The sequence below is a fragment of the Sander lucioperca genome, chromosome 13 (genome assembly GCF_008315115.2).
Source record: "Sander lucioperca isolate FBNREF2018 chromosome 13, SLUC_FBN_1.2, whole genome shotgun sequence".
NCBI classification, from domain to species: Eukaryota; Metazoa; Chordata; class Actinopteri; order Perciformes; family Percidae; genus Sander; species Sander lucioperca.
Window position 1 is genome coordinate 2,115,933 of NC_050185.1, and position 16,990 is coordinate 2,132,922.

The window sequence follows — 16,990 nt, forward strand, 5'->3', positions numbered from 1 at the left end:
ATTATAGAGTCCAGCGAGGCCTCCCTTCAGATGCCGTTTGCATCACACATCTAAGGGTGGATGCCACACGTTTGCTATCTATTAGTTACTCACTGTGTTATCTGTTTAATACATGCATTACAAGCAGGTTGACCAAAAACCACTCTCAGTCAACTAATTGCTATGTTGAAACACAGAAACGTATATTTTTAGGGTTAGGGTTGGAAACACACAACCCATGCCTCATTCATCAACGCTTTTGAGTGAAAACTTTATTTCATGCTTGTAAATACTGTGATGCCAGTGACAGCTCATACAATGATGACAGTAATATACAGTATACAGTATTTTCTTCACTCAATGTCTACCTTTTGTAGAAGTACATCTGAGCACAGAAACAGCATAGTGCTCGACTCCCTCCAGCTCTGAAATTGCATGCACTAAAAATAAAAGCACTAAGGAAGCGTCCTTAAATAATATAGTTCAGTTTGACTTTCTGATGCATTTACTGTATAAACATTGGAAGCTTGTTTGTCAAAAATGATACGACTGCAGAAATGTAAACAAATATAATCATGGATTATCGGGGATATGGATGAGGGAAACACCAGTGACTACACAAACTGCATTTATTTAGAATTACACAGAATACACTTTGCTAATTCACAGACAAATAAAAATTGTTTAGTTTGCTCCTAACGTAAATGGTAGTAGAAGGAAGCCAAAAGAAAAAAAAGTAGTACAATAATATCAAATACCTTACCTCTTATTAAGTTCATGAACAGAATATAGCTGTCAATGGATCTATAGTTGCCACTGAAAATGTCTTTCTGTCTCTCAACTGACGTACATACTCTCAGAACTCTCACAAATGCGCAAGCTAACCCAGTCACAATGACAAATATGTTTTGTGTATTTAGTCATACTTTGCTCTTATGCTGTGTTCTCTCACCATAATTACAACAGCCACTTTCTCTTGCATGCTCTCCTTCAAATTCTAGCCTCCGCTGGCCTCCTAAACAATACATGGGACCAAAGTAGGACACAGAAAGTAAGTCTGTGGCAGCTACAGATGCACACATGCTGAAAAATGACAAATCCAAATACATTGACATTTCTAGCCAGAACCATTTGCCCTGTTATTCCAAAAGAGTTTTTTTTGTCTTCAGACCACAGAAGCCCTCAATTGATGTCCACAGTCTTTGTGGATACAGTACTCTTGAAAATCTACTGTACCAACCCCCCCCCCATTGTTATCACATTGATTCAGTCCATAGGAGGCCTAGTAATGACTAAATGGTGCGGTCTCCTTCAACTCATGGTAGCCCTGGTGGTTTGGCTCTGTGAAGAGACAGAGAGGGCAGTTAGGGCTAGGAAGTACCACAAATCTATCTCTTCTACATTAGCCAGTGCTCTTAAAAGACTCTTTTAGAAATATCGGCAGTTCAATCTGGCTTCAGAAAGAAAGAGCAAAGGCAATTTTTCCAGACAATAAAGAGGAAAATGACTAAACAATGGTATTTGAATTAACTTGAATTTGCCTGCAGTTGCAAATGTTTCTCAAACTAACTCCTCAGGTCCATGTGGATGTAATAATAATAAACATGGCTTTATTTATACGACCTTATTCTGTATTCAGAGTCTGTTCAGTGAGAACGGCTTATGCTATCTTATATTTAAAGCACCTGTTATTTATTTTCAAAGACTGCATGTGTAGTCTGGAAGTCACTTAATGATTTTCTGTACATCCCAAATGATGTAGACGAAAATAGCCACTAGCAGAATGCGTTTGAGTGTGTAGATAAGTGTTACGGTACCGAGACTCATATTCTCCTCCACCAGAGGCCTCTTCTCGCTGCAGTTTACCACTCTCCCCTGTGCCGCTCCCAGAATGGTCATGATGTCTACTAGGTTGAACTTCCCTTCCTCCTTGGCCTCGTCCACCGCCTCTGCCAGCTCCATCGCGGCCTCTTCGCGCTCCTCCATCTCCTCTTGGCTCAGCATGGCGTTCAGTCCCTGGCCTGCGCTGGCGTTGCCCACCTGTGGCGGCGCCAGCGAACACAGGGCCCTCACCTTCCCGTAGGACATCAGATGAGCCACGTTAGCGCGCAGGAAGAGCAGCAGGACGTTGAGGTCGTTCAGCGGGCAGCCGAGTCGTCGGCGGTTGATGAGGTCGAGGGCCGGGAGGAGCTCGTAGACAGAGATGAAGGTGGTGTCCCACACAAAGAGCCGGATCAGGCTGAAGAGGACGATGGGAGCCAGCAGGGCATATATGGCACCGTTGGCCACGCTTATCACCTGAAAAACCAACTGGCCGATCATTTTGCACTGAACCAGTTCGGGGACCCAGTTCTGGTCCCGCAGCATGCCCGTTCGGACGAAGCAGCTGAACTCGTCCTGCAGGAAGGCGGACAGGTGGAAGTAGGCCAGGTAGAGGCAGGCAGCTGTCATGAAGGTCAGGAGCAGGAAGCCCCGCAAGAAAAGCATGCTAACAAGGAAGTAGGAGTTCTGTTTGCACCGCAGGTATCTCTCCAGGAGAGGGTACTCAAAGTATCGCTTCTTCTTGGCCCTGCAATTGGACAAAGGAGAAGAAGCTCAGCTCCATGTTCTCTGTCGTGTTCATGCAGCTACACACATTCCCAGCCGGGAGCATCCCAACCCAACTACAATCTCCTACGTTTGGCTACTAGCAGCTGCCCATCACAACACCCACAGCAGTCCTCCACTGAGACTGTCCGAAGCCTTGCACGAGGGTGTATTGATGGCTGAGAGGAAAATATCACTCTCTACTTTCTCAAACCACATTTTCAGGAAATGTCAAGACATTTAAACTGACAGCACAAGATCTCTTCTTTAACCTTTGAGCAATGTTTCTCACTGGCATATCATCTTCATTTGCTGCCGCAATGACCCAATTTCTCTATGGGAATCAGTCAAGTTTAATGTGACAAGGCATATTGTAGTTTGGGGCCAAATCAACACTCATAAGATCGTGTTCCTGAAAACATGGATGTGGAAGCATTTTGTTTGATAGAGACATAAAGAGCAAAAAATAGTCTTACTACAAGCAGCAGTGGAAGAAGTATTCAGATCCTTTACTTAAGTAAAAGTGTTAATGCCACACTGTAAAAATACTCTGTTACAAGTAAAAGTAAAGTAAAGGATCCAAACAGTTGTGTGTTTAATGGTCTAATCATTTCAGCTGGACTTGTAGCTGTTATATTGTTGGCTAGTTTACTTTAGAATAAAACATCAGATTTTATAAACTACATGTGTTTTGTGTGCAGAAATCTTAATGTGTAAAGTAACTAGTAACTAAAGCTGTAACAGATGAATGTAGTGGAGTAAAAGTACAATATTTCTCTCTGAAATGTAGCGGAGTAGAAGTAGAAAGTGGCATGAAAAGAAAGAGCCTCAAGTAAAGTACAAGTACCTCAACATTTGTACTTAAGTACAGTACTGGAGTAAATGTACTTAGTTACATGCCACCACTGACTAGAAGCCAACAATTGCTGGTTTCTTACCTTTGCAGTTCAGCCTGAAATGTGAGGGGGTTCTTAGTGGTGTGGCGCATCTCCAGAATGTTCTGGGCCAGTCGGACCGAGCGGTTGTACGACATGTCTAGTTCGTCAATAATGAAGAGCAGGTCTGAGCCCAGTGAGGGCATGACGAGCTGGCGCCAGATCAGAGCCGGCAGGTACATCAACACCGCCATGGCCAGAAGAGAGTAAGGAAACATCTGCATGGAGAACGAGAGAAAAGGGGGACAGAGAGGAGAGGCACGTGGAATGGCAGAAAAGATGAGTCACATAAATGAGTTGAACTGACAGATGAAACATGGACACCTGTAGGTAGCGGTGGAAGTATTCAGATCCTTTACAAGTATTACTAGTATTACTAGTATTTTGTTTTTGTTGGTTTTTCCAGCTTGTGCTGAAATGTACATGTTCTTATTTATCTTTTTATTTTTAACATGTTCAAAATAAACTAAACTAAAAAAAAGTAAAATAAACAATAGCTTCACAGCCCAGTATTACAAATGAACAACCATCAGTTCTGGTTTAGAACTACTTTCCCAGTTTGTGACTTGGCCTTAAATGTCCTTTGCATGGGGTCTGAATACTTTGCAAATGGTTTATAGCAACAAAACATGTACCCTCCTTCTTATTAAACATGTTCAACTGTTTTGCAAGTTACAGTAAGAAGAAAAAAGGTTTCAGCGGTTTAACTTCGTCAGGGGTAATTGGTGGGAATAACAAGTCAAGCGAGCTTGATCAGAATCTCTCAACTTACTTTGTGAACCCAGAGCGAGCGCTCCTCAAAGTTCCCAGCGCTGTCAAACTCATGATGCATGAGAGAGTCCCAGCAGTACGTGTCTACATAGCTGGCCTGCTTGATGGTGAAATTGCTGGGAGGGAAACAGCTGATCTGAGGCCCTGCAGAATAAACAAATGTTGATTTGCAACGTTATCGCTAATATGGGGAATTACTTTCTGCTTTATCAATTTGCCTGCAAGCAATCTCTGAGCACTTGATATCTCACACACACACACACACACACACACACACACACACACACACACACACACACACACACAGGTTTGTGGCACTATCTTTGTGGGGACCCGTCATTGACATAATGCATTCCCTAGCCCCTTACCCTAACCTTAACCATCACCACTAAATGCCTAACCTTAACCCTTACCCTCACCCTAACCATAACCTAATTCTAACCCTAATCCTAAAACCAAGTCTTAACCCTCAAACAGCCCTTTAAACTTGTGGGGTCCAGCATTTTGGCCCCACAAAGCTGTCGGGACCCCACAAGTATACTGGACTCCCGGTTTTTGGGCCCCACGAATATAGTTAAACAAGCCCACACACACATAGACACACACCCACACACACACACAAACACAATGGAGGTCCACTACCAGACACATACATTTGAGCCTCTCCATGCATCCTTTTCTTTTCAGTGGTACAGACTTTTACTGGCGAAATCATATGTTTCCAAATGGCAACCTGGCATTTAAAACCCTGGGTGACTCCATTCCAAATTTGGCCCCTTTCACCTTATATTTAGTTCACCTTGATATAACCACATGCAGTCCAACCACTTGAATCCATGCTCTGCACCCATCTGTCATTTGCCATGGGTGCTCCACCCTTAAACAGAGAGAGCTTGGGAGGGAACACACCAAGTGTGTGCCCCACCTAATTCAGAGCCTTCGAAGAGAAACATGGAGCTTCTATTTTTTACAACGCCACCATCTGCCCTGAGCTAGAAACCACCGTCTGCCCTGAATGCTGTAAGTAGAAACACACTGTCACTAATTTACTGTGAGGATGTGATTTCTCCTGCCAGTCGACTTCATTATAGGCAACCGTTACATGATCCAATTATACTGCAGGCGTGTATATATAGATGTGTGTAATTAATCAGCCACATTTTTAAACATATTGACAGTGACACCTAAAATATAATTTTGGTTATGATAAAGGATATTCATTTTTAAAAGTAACCTTAGATATTTACAGAAAGAAGAGTGCACAGCTTGTATTTTTAGACTGACACTGAACCTATTTTGGATAGTGTCCCATATGGTTAGCCATATTAATTGTAACATTTGTATTCTTTCACCTACTGCTGGTGAAAGCAATAAGGTACAGCAACACCAGGCGTACTATGTTTTAAATGTCACCTAGTCATATCAAATAGTATATGGAAATTGGCCAAAATGTATTTAAGAAATGTACCTGACGCATTTGATTTGAGAGTAAAAAAGTATTTGTGGGTCATTCAAAACATTTTCAAAACAGTGCACTACATTTATATTACATTTTGGGCCAATTTGAAACCCTGTTCTGAATGAAAAGTAGATTTTTAATGGCAGTAGCTAGGTAAGGACTACTAGCCAGTCAGAAGCAGAGTATGAGGGCGTGCCCTGACAGTAGCTAGGTAAGGACTACTAGCCAGTCAGAAGCAGAGTATGAGGGCGTGCCCTGACAGTAGCTAGGTAAGGACTACTAGCCAGTCAGAAGCAGAGTATGAGGGCGTGCCCTGACAGTAGCTAGGTAAGGACTACTAGCCAGTCAGAAGCAGAGTATGAGGGGGTGGCCTGACAGTACCTAGGTAAGGACTACTAGCCAGTCAGAAGCAGAGTATGAGGGCGTGCCCTGACAGTAGCTAGGTAAGGACTACTAGCCAGTCAGAAGCAGAGTATGAGGGCATGCCCTGACAGTACCTATGTAAGGACTACTAGCCAGTCAGAAGCAGAGTATGAGGGCGTGCCATGCTAGCAGCTAGGCGAGCATTATAACGTGTGTTCCAAAGTGACCACGTTTGTCTCTGAAGTAAAGGCTGGACTACAATAGAGCTGTTTGGACTTTGGGCTTTTTCACTTTGTAAACCTATAACATAATAAATATATATCTTTTATAACAAAAAAAGATATATAACACTATAAAATGGAAAGGGAAAAAGCCAAAAAGCATAATATGAGCACTTTAAAGGCTTCATGTCAGAGCAATTTCTGTAATGTGCTTCCGATTGTGCAAACATGTTAACACTAAACAGATCAGTGAAAACTTATTTTTTAATGTGATTTATATTTGTAGGTTACCAAATGAGCCAAGAGAACCTAATGTTACTGAATGGCCGTATGCTTTTAGGGCTTCCCAAGAGTTTAATGGGAACACTATACGGATGGAAGCTACATTAGTACTTGCTTATAGGTTTAAGTTACAGTGATTGCTGTGGTTATAATACTAACTGACGCCACTGTATGTTCTCATGTAGCTTACTGTGGGAATCTATTTTCCACTTTGCTTGTGAGTGCATGTGTGGGCGCATCTTTGACAAGTCAACCTACATAAAAAACAGCAGCAGATGCCTCCTCATGAAATCTTGTATGATTTTCTTCCCCTCAACTCCCCACCCCTGTGAGCCATTTGGCGCAGCGAGGGAACCTACACTTCTGCCGCTGCCGCTGCTCCTGTCTCCCTCTCCCACTCCCACTCCCCAATTATCACTGGCAGATCATCCCCACATTTGTGCTTTGTTCAAGCATCCCTGGCTGAGAGTCCAGGTGCCAGTGTAGTATATGACCATTCTATAACTTTCTATAAACTTTGCTTAAAGGTTTGTTATAAGGGAGTCCTATGAACTTTACTCTACATTTACTGAGAACATCTGGAAATTGTTAACATGAGCGGAGGTCCCCCCAAGACAGAAGATACCTTTTTTGGAGTTGTGCCAGATAACAGGCATCGATTGGTCAGTTACCCATCCAATGGTATACTTACAAAATTACGTCCGATGTTGATACAATGCATAGGATATATACGTTGCTCACACAAAGAAAAGTCAGAGCGGCAAATTTTGAAGATTGGGTCGGTCGTCTCTCCAGATATCCATGGGTCTGTTAAATTGATGCTGAATCTTTGTTTGTAATAAACCTTTTTATAATCAAGAACAGTGTCGGCGGATTCCTCTTCATACAGCATCACAGCATTACTATTTAAGACACCACAATTTTGGCTAATCTTGTTGGGATTCCAGCTATGGGAGAAATCTTCCAGAGAGCAGGACTTAATCAATATGTGGGGACTTCTGTATATGATCCTGAGTTGTTTGCTGCAAGTAGAGGTCGTCTGTGGAGAGCGCTGAGAGATGCATATCCAACAAATGTGCATCCAGACAACATTTTGATTGAACCATTGGGACAAGAAGAAAATCCGAAAGCTTATGTGACAAGAGCTTATCAGGTGTGGAGACATATTACCGGAAATGATCCAGATCTGAGCCAACTGGAGCAGTCAATTTTGCGAACCAAACTGCAGGAGGTGCTGCCCCTGCCAGTAAGGAGTAAACTAGCAGAGGTGATTGGACTTGGAAGCATGGCAAAATGTGCTTATACAGATCATATAGCCCGTCAAGTGAAGCTATATAGAAATGAGCAGAAAGAACAAGACCAAGAAACTCCCAGAACACTCAATCAAATGCAACTGGTGGAGATTAAGAAGAAGGACAAGAAGCAGGTTTTGGTTGTGCAGAATCAATGCCCACCAAATCAACATTCACCGCCACAACTTCAGCCGAGCCACGTCCAACCGCAATTGCCCCAACCACCACTAGTGGTTCCAGTCGTTTTATACCCACAGCCATTTTTTGGACAGATACAGAACTGGAGAGGAAGAGGACGAGGAAGCTTAGGCAGAGGAAGAGGAAGAAGATTTGATTCATACTTTATGCAATCTCCACAAGCGTGTTTTACTTGTGGACAGGATGGACACTTTGCCCGTGATTGTAATAGACCAGGAAGAAACTCCAGAGGAAATTACAGAAGAGGACCGGTGAACCCTTACAGGGGTCCGGAACCAGGACTCTAGAGATGCCCAGAAGATCTGAAAGGAGGGTGTCAGCTGGTGTCATCAGGACCAGAAAGAGATCCAACAATTGAGGATCAGGACAGTCACAAGTTGGTACAGATCTGCACAGATGAGCGTTGACATCAGCAGACTGACCAGAGAAAGAGGGAGGAGTGAGAGAGATCAGATTTGCTCTGACGCATCGACGCATCGACGCATCGACGCATTGACGCATCAACACATAAAAAGGAGGTAATGCACCGACAAACACACAATTTGAAAATACACATACTCTAAAGAAGTAATTATTTTTGCTTTTAAAATAGAGTTACTGTGTGAACACACCTATGTGAAGGGTTAAGCCATACATCTAAATTAAGCAACTTGGTATGAAAACCTTAAATTTTGTCAGTACCTGGTGAAATCTATTCTGTTAAATTTGTAATGACTTTCCTGTGACAGCTTCTAACAAGACTAGTGACAAATATGTTACTTTGGTTGGTGTGTCAGGAAATGTTAAACGAACATTTCACTGTTTTATTTTTGTGGTCCAATGAATTTTGAAGATGTTTCTATTATTTGAGTGTTGCCCAGATAATTTAATGGGAAGTAATCTCATGTATGAATTTGGATTGGATTGATGTAAAGTTGTTACAAAAGCAGATTGAGAGTGCTGTTCTCAGAATTTGGTTAAAAGTAAGCTTAGAACAATTGTGTAACTATAAGTAAAATAGGGATGCATAGAGAATGCATAAAAACATTAGCAGTGATAATGTGAGAAAAGATAAGACAACTCCCAATCACAGATATAGTCTACTCAAATTAAAAGTTGTTTGTATTGGTTTATTTGTTGTTTATAGTGTACCAGTCATCTGTTCGTGATTTCTCTCTAAGATTTGCGAATGGAAATCAGTTATTATAGCCCAATGATGGATCAGCATCTTTTGTCATTTATATAGAGGTTCAGAAATCTGATTTGAATTTCACTATTCTGCATAAGTTGCAGTGGTGTTACTTAAGCTTGTAAATGTTAAAGGGTAAAAAATAAATAATAATAACTTACAAAAACTCCAGAGTGAAGCTCTGTAGTTTATTGAATTTTGATAGTGATTACAATTTACTGGAGAGGAACGATTGTTCTGCATATTACATTAGCAAGCAGACTTGGTTTGTCTTGTGTCTAATTTAAACAGGAATGTCACATAGATGAGGTTGACAGAGATTTATTACACCCACTATCTGGTAACCAAACAGTGAAGAGAGACTTTTGTGTGGTACTTTGTAGAAAGCGAGTAATTACATGCTACAAAATGATTGGCTCTTAAAATAAATTTGGTCTTCTCTAATCCCCACTTGACTACACCAAGACGTGTTAAAAAGGGATGTTTATGATTTGTTTGATTTAATTTGTTGAAGGTGTGATTGATGCATCAGGATAAGGGTTATTTTTTTAGAAATGATAACTTTTGTTGCTGACTATCAATGGTCGGCGAAGAGGGAATTAGAAATATTGTTTAAACTAAGGGTTTGGTTTACTGTATGCTTTTTTCACATTTCTTTGGATTTTGTTGGGCTATTTAGTGTTTTCTTATTAGTCAGAGGGGGGAAATGGAAAGTGATTCAAATTATCATATATGTGATTCATATTATCATATATTATTTTTGATATTATTAATTTTTATTCTTATTTGATGTTTTTAATTTTCATGTGTTGTTTTGCAAACGATACTGGTCAGTGTTTTCTTTTCTTCCAGAGCATATGGGGTAATGTGCAGAGGGAGATTCAGATACAAATATGGACAATATGAAGGAACTAGGAGACCTCTGAACCAGGACGGTGTGGATCTGTTCAGATTTCACCACATCAACACTGCTGAGAAGCTGCAATGTGGTGGACTACATTCCTGTGTTTGTCTGATATATACATGTTTGCAGAGTAATACATACGTTGTATCATATTCTTGCATTGATTGTTTGAAAAATGATGTTTTTTGTCATGAAGTGAATATATGGAGATCTCAGATGTTTTTCTTTTTTTTGTTGACGCTTAGGGAAATGGGGTCTAGGCAGGAAATAGAAGTCCTTTTTTCAGATCCGAAGGGTCGACCTGCCTGAATTTGGACATTGTTTTGATTTTATTTCATTTTCTGAGGTTTTCACATGTATTTGCTTAAACCATACTTCTACATATATTGATAAAGATTTATTTTCTAATTGATCTGGAGTACTAAGGTGGTCGCCTAGGCAGAGGGACCGTGAGAGAGTTTTCCTACCTTGATTGATTGATGGTTATTTGAAAAGACAGCTGCCAGATGGGTTTTTCGCTCTCACACTCCAACGATTTCATTTTGTTACACTCTATAAATTTGTTTACACTCTGAAAGTTATATTATAAGGAACATGTTATAATGAGAAATGTTATTCCTACTCTTCTTGTTTTTCGAGACTTTATTAAGTCTCGAAGGGGGGAAATATGTAGTATATGACCATTCTATAACTTTCTATAAACTTTGCTTAAAGGTTTGTTATAAGGGAGTCCTATGAACTTTACTCTACATTTACTGAGAACATCTGGAAATTGTTAACATGAGCGGAGGTCCCCCCAAGACAGAAGATACCTTTTTTGGAGTTGTGCCAGATAACAGGCATCGATTGGTCAGTTACCCATCCAATGGTATACTTACAAAATTACGTCCTATGATGATACAATGCATAGGATATATACGTTGCTCACACAAAGAAAAGTCAGAGCGGCAAATTTTGAAGATTGGGTCGGTCGTCTCTCCAGATATCCATGGGTCTGTTAAATTGATGCTGAATCTTTGTTTGTAATAAACCTTTTTATAATCAAGAACAGTGTCGGCGGATTCCTCTTCATACAGCATCACAGCATTACTATTTAAGACACCACACCAGTAAACCAGACTCCAGACAGCAGCACAATCAAGCTCTGTTGTGAAACTGACAACCCAGCAGATAGGCAGCCAAGATCCATCAGTGGAACTACGTACCCCTGCACCACATCATGTTAATCAACATATTCTCATTTGACTCAAATAGGGGGGCAGCTGCCACACAAGAACTTTGCCTTGTAATTACAGCGTGCCAGCGTTAGTGAACGTTGCTCTCAATCATCCCCATGGCAATTAGCATCAGGAGCATCGGGCTGATTGCAGACCAGCTCTGGAGACACAACGTTTAGTTCAAAGTCAAGGGGAGTCAGCCTCCACAGAAATAGACTTGTGCTACAGACTTGCCACGTATACTTTGTCAGCTACGCTTTTTTCTTCTTTGAATGACCGTGGGCAGGCAGACAGGTTTTGGGCATGTTTGATGTGAAAAACCACCCAATCTTTTCTAAACATGTTTCTCTGGTCTAAAACTCTTCAGACAGTAAAAGTAGCAGCATAACAGTCACTAAACCAATGATGTGATTTTGTGTTTTCAGGAATTCTGTTTTGTCACATCATTACATCTGTTTTTGCTGAGGAGGTCTTAATGGAGTCAGCAGTTAATGTCTTCCTGTAACGATCTGTGTTATCTCCCTCTTGCTTTACAGCACGCTCATTTTGTTAAGGAAAGTGCCGTGTAATTACAGCTCTCATTGTTATTGCTCTTCATATTTAGTTTCCTGAAGGGAATTGTAAGGGATGAGGAGATGTATCTTAGCCTGCTGGGAAAGAGCACAGATTCAGATCAATTGTCATAACTCAGCTGTGAAATAATACCACCTTTGCGGTCACTTCTTCAGTACATGAAAAATTAGATTTATGTCTAAACCCCTGTGTTAACGTTGAAATACAGTCATGTGCAGAAGTTAGCACACCCATGCTAAAGTTGACTAAAAAGAGGAATAAAAAAATCATCCTTTGGAAATTGATCTTAATGCCTTAATTAAAAAAATGAGGAAACCTTTAAGGACACCAATTTTCTTTGTGAATGAATAATGTATCGTAAATAAATTAAAATTGCCCCACGTCATCACATACCCTTCACCATACCTAGAGATTGGCATCTGGTATTTTCCATAAGATAATCTCTCAATGCAAATCAAACCAGCTATTAGGCTAACTGAAATAAAACCATGCCAGTCTCTAGGTATGGTGAAGGGTATGTGATGATGTGGGGGCCAAGGGAACTTTATCAGGATGCATAGTATCCTGGATCCATGAAATAACTGGCCTTTAAAAATTAAAATCTGCCTTCCTCTATGGGAATTTAACATAGGGGTATGTATAATTATGGCCCCTGTATTTTAAGGAAGAATATTTATTTATTTACAATACATTATTCATTCACAAAAAAATTGGTGTCCTTAAAGATTTGAGTTTTCCTCATTTTTTTAATTAAGGCATTAAGATCAATTTCCAAAAGATGATTTTTTTTATTCCTCTTTTTAGTCAACTTTAGCATGGGTGTGCTAACTTCTGCACATGACTGTAAATACCAAAGGCCACAATTATTTCTGTATTTGTATGCTATGCTTCCTTATCACAAGTTCAAATAAAGGCAGTTTAGCAAGTAAATCATAAGCAACACAAGGACAAACAGTACTGGGTTACTTTACACAGGACACAGAAAAACATGGCAGAAAGTGACTCACCCAGGGAGATCTCGCGGGCGAAGGCCATGCACACCAGCAGCAGTGGAAGGCCGACTGACACAAACTTGATGACCTTGTCCAGAGGAAGCTCCAGCTCCAGGTGGCTGATCCGGTTTATCCCGGGGCTGCCCTGCAGCAGGGCATCAGATAACATGGCCTTGGCCGCCGCCTGGGCGATGGACATTTTGAACTCCTACCCAGTGATAAAAAAAAGGTTGATTTGTTGACACAGTCAAGTAGCAAAGCTAAAACACTGGGTGCTCTCAGTGCTGGGAGTACAAATCAGACTCATGAGCCGTGTCACATGCCACTGCTTGCTTTTCTCTACCTTATCTTCTCTGTGTTCTACACTATATGTGACATCATAAAGCAGAAATACCTATACATCTACAATAATAAAAGAAAACCTCTAAGGTTAGTGAATTGCTTTTCCAATGTGGGGGGAAATTCAATCAGAAAAGCAATTAGCATTTTTCTAGTGAGATATCCTCAAGATATGATGGAAGCTGTAGCCATCTTACCTTAAGTCTTCCAGGTTTCTTTGGTGATACAATTAGAAAATATGTTCGCAGAGCCACAGAGTTCCTCAAAAGGCTTGCACGGTGTTGGAAAGCTTCTTAAGTATTCCGGGAGGGCCTCAGTAAATGAGAGGTTGGATCTGGGCTGGACCAGGCCGAGCTGGGTCTGGCCGTAATTACAAAGAGCACATCTGGGAGCATGTAGGCGCCCAGATGCCACTGTATGCAGCAGACCTCCACAACTCAACATTGGGCAATGCTGTGTGTGTGTGTGTGTGTGTGTGTGTGTGTGTGTGTGTGTGTGTGTGTGTGTGTGTGTGTGTGTGTGTGTGTGTGTGTGTGTGTTTTCCTATGGTGTGTCCACGCTGTGAAGCACAGTGGCCCACTTCAAACAAGCGAACCATCGACAGTGGCTTTTTCACCCTCTGTCATTCTGAGACTATTTTTACTTCTCTGCACTGAGCCTCAGAGTTACTGCTGGCTGAGATACTGCGCCATACAGGGATGGTCATGTTTCTGCCCATTGCAGTACATATGTTTGAGAGAAAAACCAACAGTGTGTAAAAGTTGTATTTGATTAAATGGATCTGACAGGACGTCTGGATGGGAAGAATTCCATTGTGGTGTTTTTATTGAATCTATGTTAAATTGCATCTCCACAAACATAATTGTTTTTTCTCTGTTTTGAAAACAGTAATCTCAGGTTCACATGTCAAACAGAGTTTGATTGCTGTAATTAATCTTTCTTACCTGATTCAAATGTAAGGGACTTACAAAAAATGAATTTTTACACAGAGCTGTGGCTGTGGGGTTTTGTCGAGGGGACAAAACCCCACAGCCACAGCTCTGTGTAAAAATTCATTTTAAATTCAGCCGGAGCTAATATTAGACTTCAGCAGTGTGAGCTTGACAAATCAAGTGGGTATGTTTGGAAGTCTTTTTCAGAACTACATTCTCTCTTTGTGATGTTGTTTTCTCACGGAGCTGCTGTGGAGGAAAACTAATGCAAAGCGGGTATCTGTACTCAAAACACTTTCAAAAGTTATGTACTTCCACTAAACCAACATTTAAAACAAAATGCATGTACCCCCTGCAGTACTCGAAAGCACCCCATTGGAGAAACACTGTGTAAAGGAACATTCCCTGTTCGTACATATAGGCTAACTACGAAGTTAGTAATTCGTATGTAATCCCTATATTTATTACTGTATGCTATGCCCCACATTGACGTTTGATGTAATGCAGCGACCTCTAGTGTCCGTAGTAATTATGACCGGAGCAAAGAAGGAAATCAAGTGACGCATAGATGACGCCATCTAAATTTCCCCCTCCCTCTGACTTAACGCCCCTGGGCGCTGTGTGTGGAAAACCAGTTGCAATGAGTTATCTATCCACCAGGGCAATATGGACAGTGAAGCCGTTTACTGGCCTGAGAAATTAGCTGTTCTTATCATATTTGATGTGTATCCTACTGTATGAGGGAGTGTGCCTACAGCCACCTGAGAGGCTGTGGCTCAGGTGGTAGAACGGTTGCCTACCAATTGGAAGGTTGATGGTTTGATTCCCTGGGCCTGCAGTCCCATGTTGAAGTGTCCATGGGCAAGACACTGAACCCTGAGTTGCTCCTGATGCTGCGCCATCGGTGGGTGAATGTTTATCTGATGAGCAGGTGGCACCTAGTATGGCAGCCTCGCAAACTAGTGTGTGTGAATGATGAATGATTGCTGTACTATGTTAAAGTGCTTTGAGTAGTCGTTAAGACTAGAAAAGCGCTATTATAAATGCAGTCCATTTATATTTAAAGCGACGTTTATCATATTATAGGACGTGAAAATGTTATGCTGAAGCATTTTTGTAAAAGCCCAATAGACTACTGATTGTTTGTTTTTTATGCTTTTAAGGAACTAGCGATAAAGCTGAGGGAGAGACTGTACTGTCTGTACTACCGATCTGTTCTCTCTATGAAAGCTGTGTTATTCAAAAGAACTGCATACAAATAAAAGCAATACTAAGGGAAATTAATGATTTACTGTAAATAGCGTAACTGTGTTTAAATCATATCAGCTGATATGCAGCGGCACCGTAACATCGGACACACCAACACAATGTTTTTTACACAAAAAAAGAATGAAGAGTTTGTGTCCTGGAAGTACTTATTTTAACCCACACCACAAACATTTTTTTAAGTCGTTTTGGTGTCTGAACTTAACCCGTCACAGTGCCTATACATACCAGTCGCTGTTTCACAGTGTTGAATAGAAAAGCATTACATATCGAGCATTGTGCGAGGTTTTTTGTAAGATATACTATGAATCCTTTGATGAGGAAGCATCCAGTGTTTTTTTTGTTGATAACAGATACAAGCACAAGTCGTCGGCGTCGTTAGGCCTGGGCGTCCAAGGCAAGCTTTTTTTTTTCCAAACATAAGAATACAAAAATAAAAATAGACCCAGATCCATGTCATTGCAATCCTGCATTAAAGCCAATAATATGATATTGATCCTCTGTGTGTCCTTCAGGCAGCAGGAGGAGAAGAGAACAGGAGGAGAGAGCAGAGGAGACAGACAGATGAGAGCAGATCGAGGTGAAGAAGAAGAGAGTATGAGATGGACAGATAAGACACACAGTTAACACAGTTTGGCACAGTTCAAATAGGTCACGGTTCAAAAAGAGCCCTTGTCACACAATAGAAGCAGAAGCTCTGGGACCAGGGTTGGTCAATTTTGAAAATTGAACAAAGCATTGGAGACGTTAAAATGTGATCCTGGAGACACCTTCTGTAGCAGGAACCATTAGTCAGTTTGCCCCATAGACCCCATGTTAAAATGCCCACCTTTACAGCAGAAATAAACACGTTTACAGCCTGGTACAAAAAACTCTGTTGTTCTCTATAGCGTATTTCTCCCTTCATGACAACTGTACGGTGGCTGACGTTTTTTTTAAAGATTATTTTTTGTGCATTTTAGGCCTTTATTTGACAGGACAGCTGAAGACATGTAAGGGGAAAGAAAGGGGGAATGACATACTGCAAAGGGCCACAGGTCAGAATCCAACCCGCGGTTGGACTGAGCCCTTTTTCATGGGGCGTACGCTCAACCAGGTGAGCTACCCAGGCATAGACTGCAGGCTTCATTCAGCCTGCCTCAGCTCCATCCACGCTCCGCCTCTTTGCTCATATTTTGATCGTCAAGTTAGCGATGGCCAGAGCCACCGGGAGCCGCTGTCTTTGAGCTTCATTTTTGTCTCTTTTGAAACCTATGTGACGCCACGGAGACTACGTCCATATTTTAGTCTTTTAATGAAATTTGGTGAAAGGGTGTAGCATGCGACAGTTCTGCAGCAACCATGCCACCTCAATTAAAGCGCCCACCTTGGCTGCACTATGGGGTGGATTCATATATTTTACATTGTATCCCACTTGCTCTCCAACTAGTGTTCTTGGTGTTTGGTGTTTTAAGCCCCCAACGCCGTCTTCCAGGCAGCGCTGCCTGGAAGGCACTAGGATTAGGCAATGGTT

The 16,990-nt window shown here is 41.4% G+C and overlaps 1 protein-coding gene across 2 annotated transcripts; it reads right to left on the reverse strand.

Annotated features, from left to right (window-relative positions):
- Nucleotides 1-594: 594 nt before the first annotated feature.
- On the reverse strand, nucleotides 595-13,696 carry panx3 (pannexin 3). Of its 2 annotated transcripts, XM_031311114.2 has the most exons (6): nucleotides 13,477-13,691; nucleotides 12,956-13,148; nucleotides 4,273-4,415; nucleotides 3,504-3,718; nucleotides 1,797-2,548; nucleotides 595-1,320 (listed from the first exon to the last, which is right to left on the reverse strand). In XM_031311114.2, the coding sequence occupies exons 2-6, from the start codon at nucleotides 13,137-13,139 to the stop codon at nucleotides 1,262-1,264; spliced, it is 1,353 nt and encodes a 450-aa protein (XP_031166974.1). In that variant the 5' UTR covers nucleotides 13,140-13,148; nucleotides 13,477-13,691; the 3' UTR covers nucleotides 595-1,261. The 2 variants fall into 2 exon arrangements, with proteins under 2 accessions (XP_031166974.1, XP_031166973.1); XM_031311113.2 differs by having other exon boundaries at nucleotides 595-2,548; nucleotides 13,477-13,696.
- Between the last annotated feature and the right edge of the window lie 3,294 nt (nucleotides 13,697-16,990).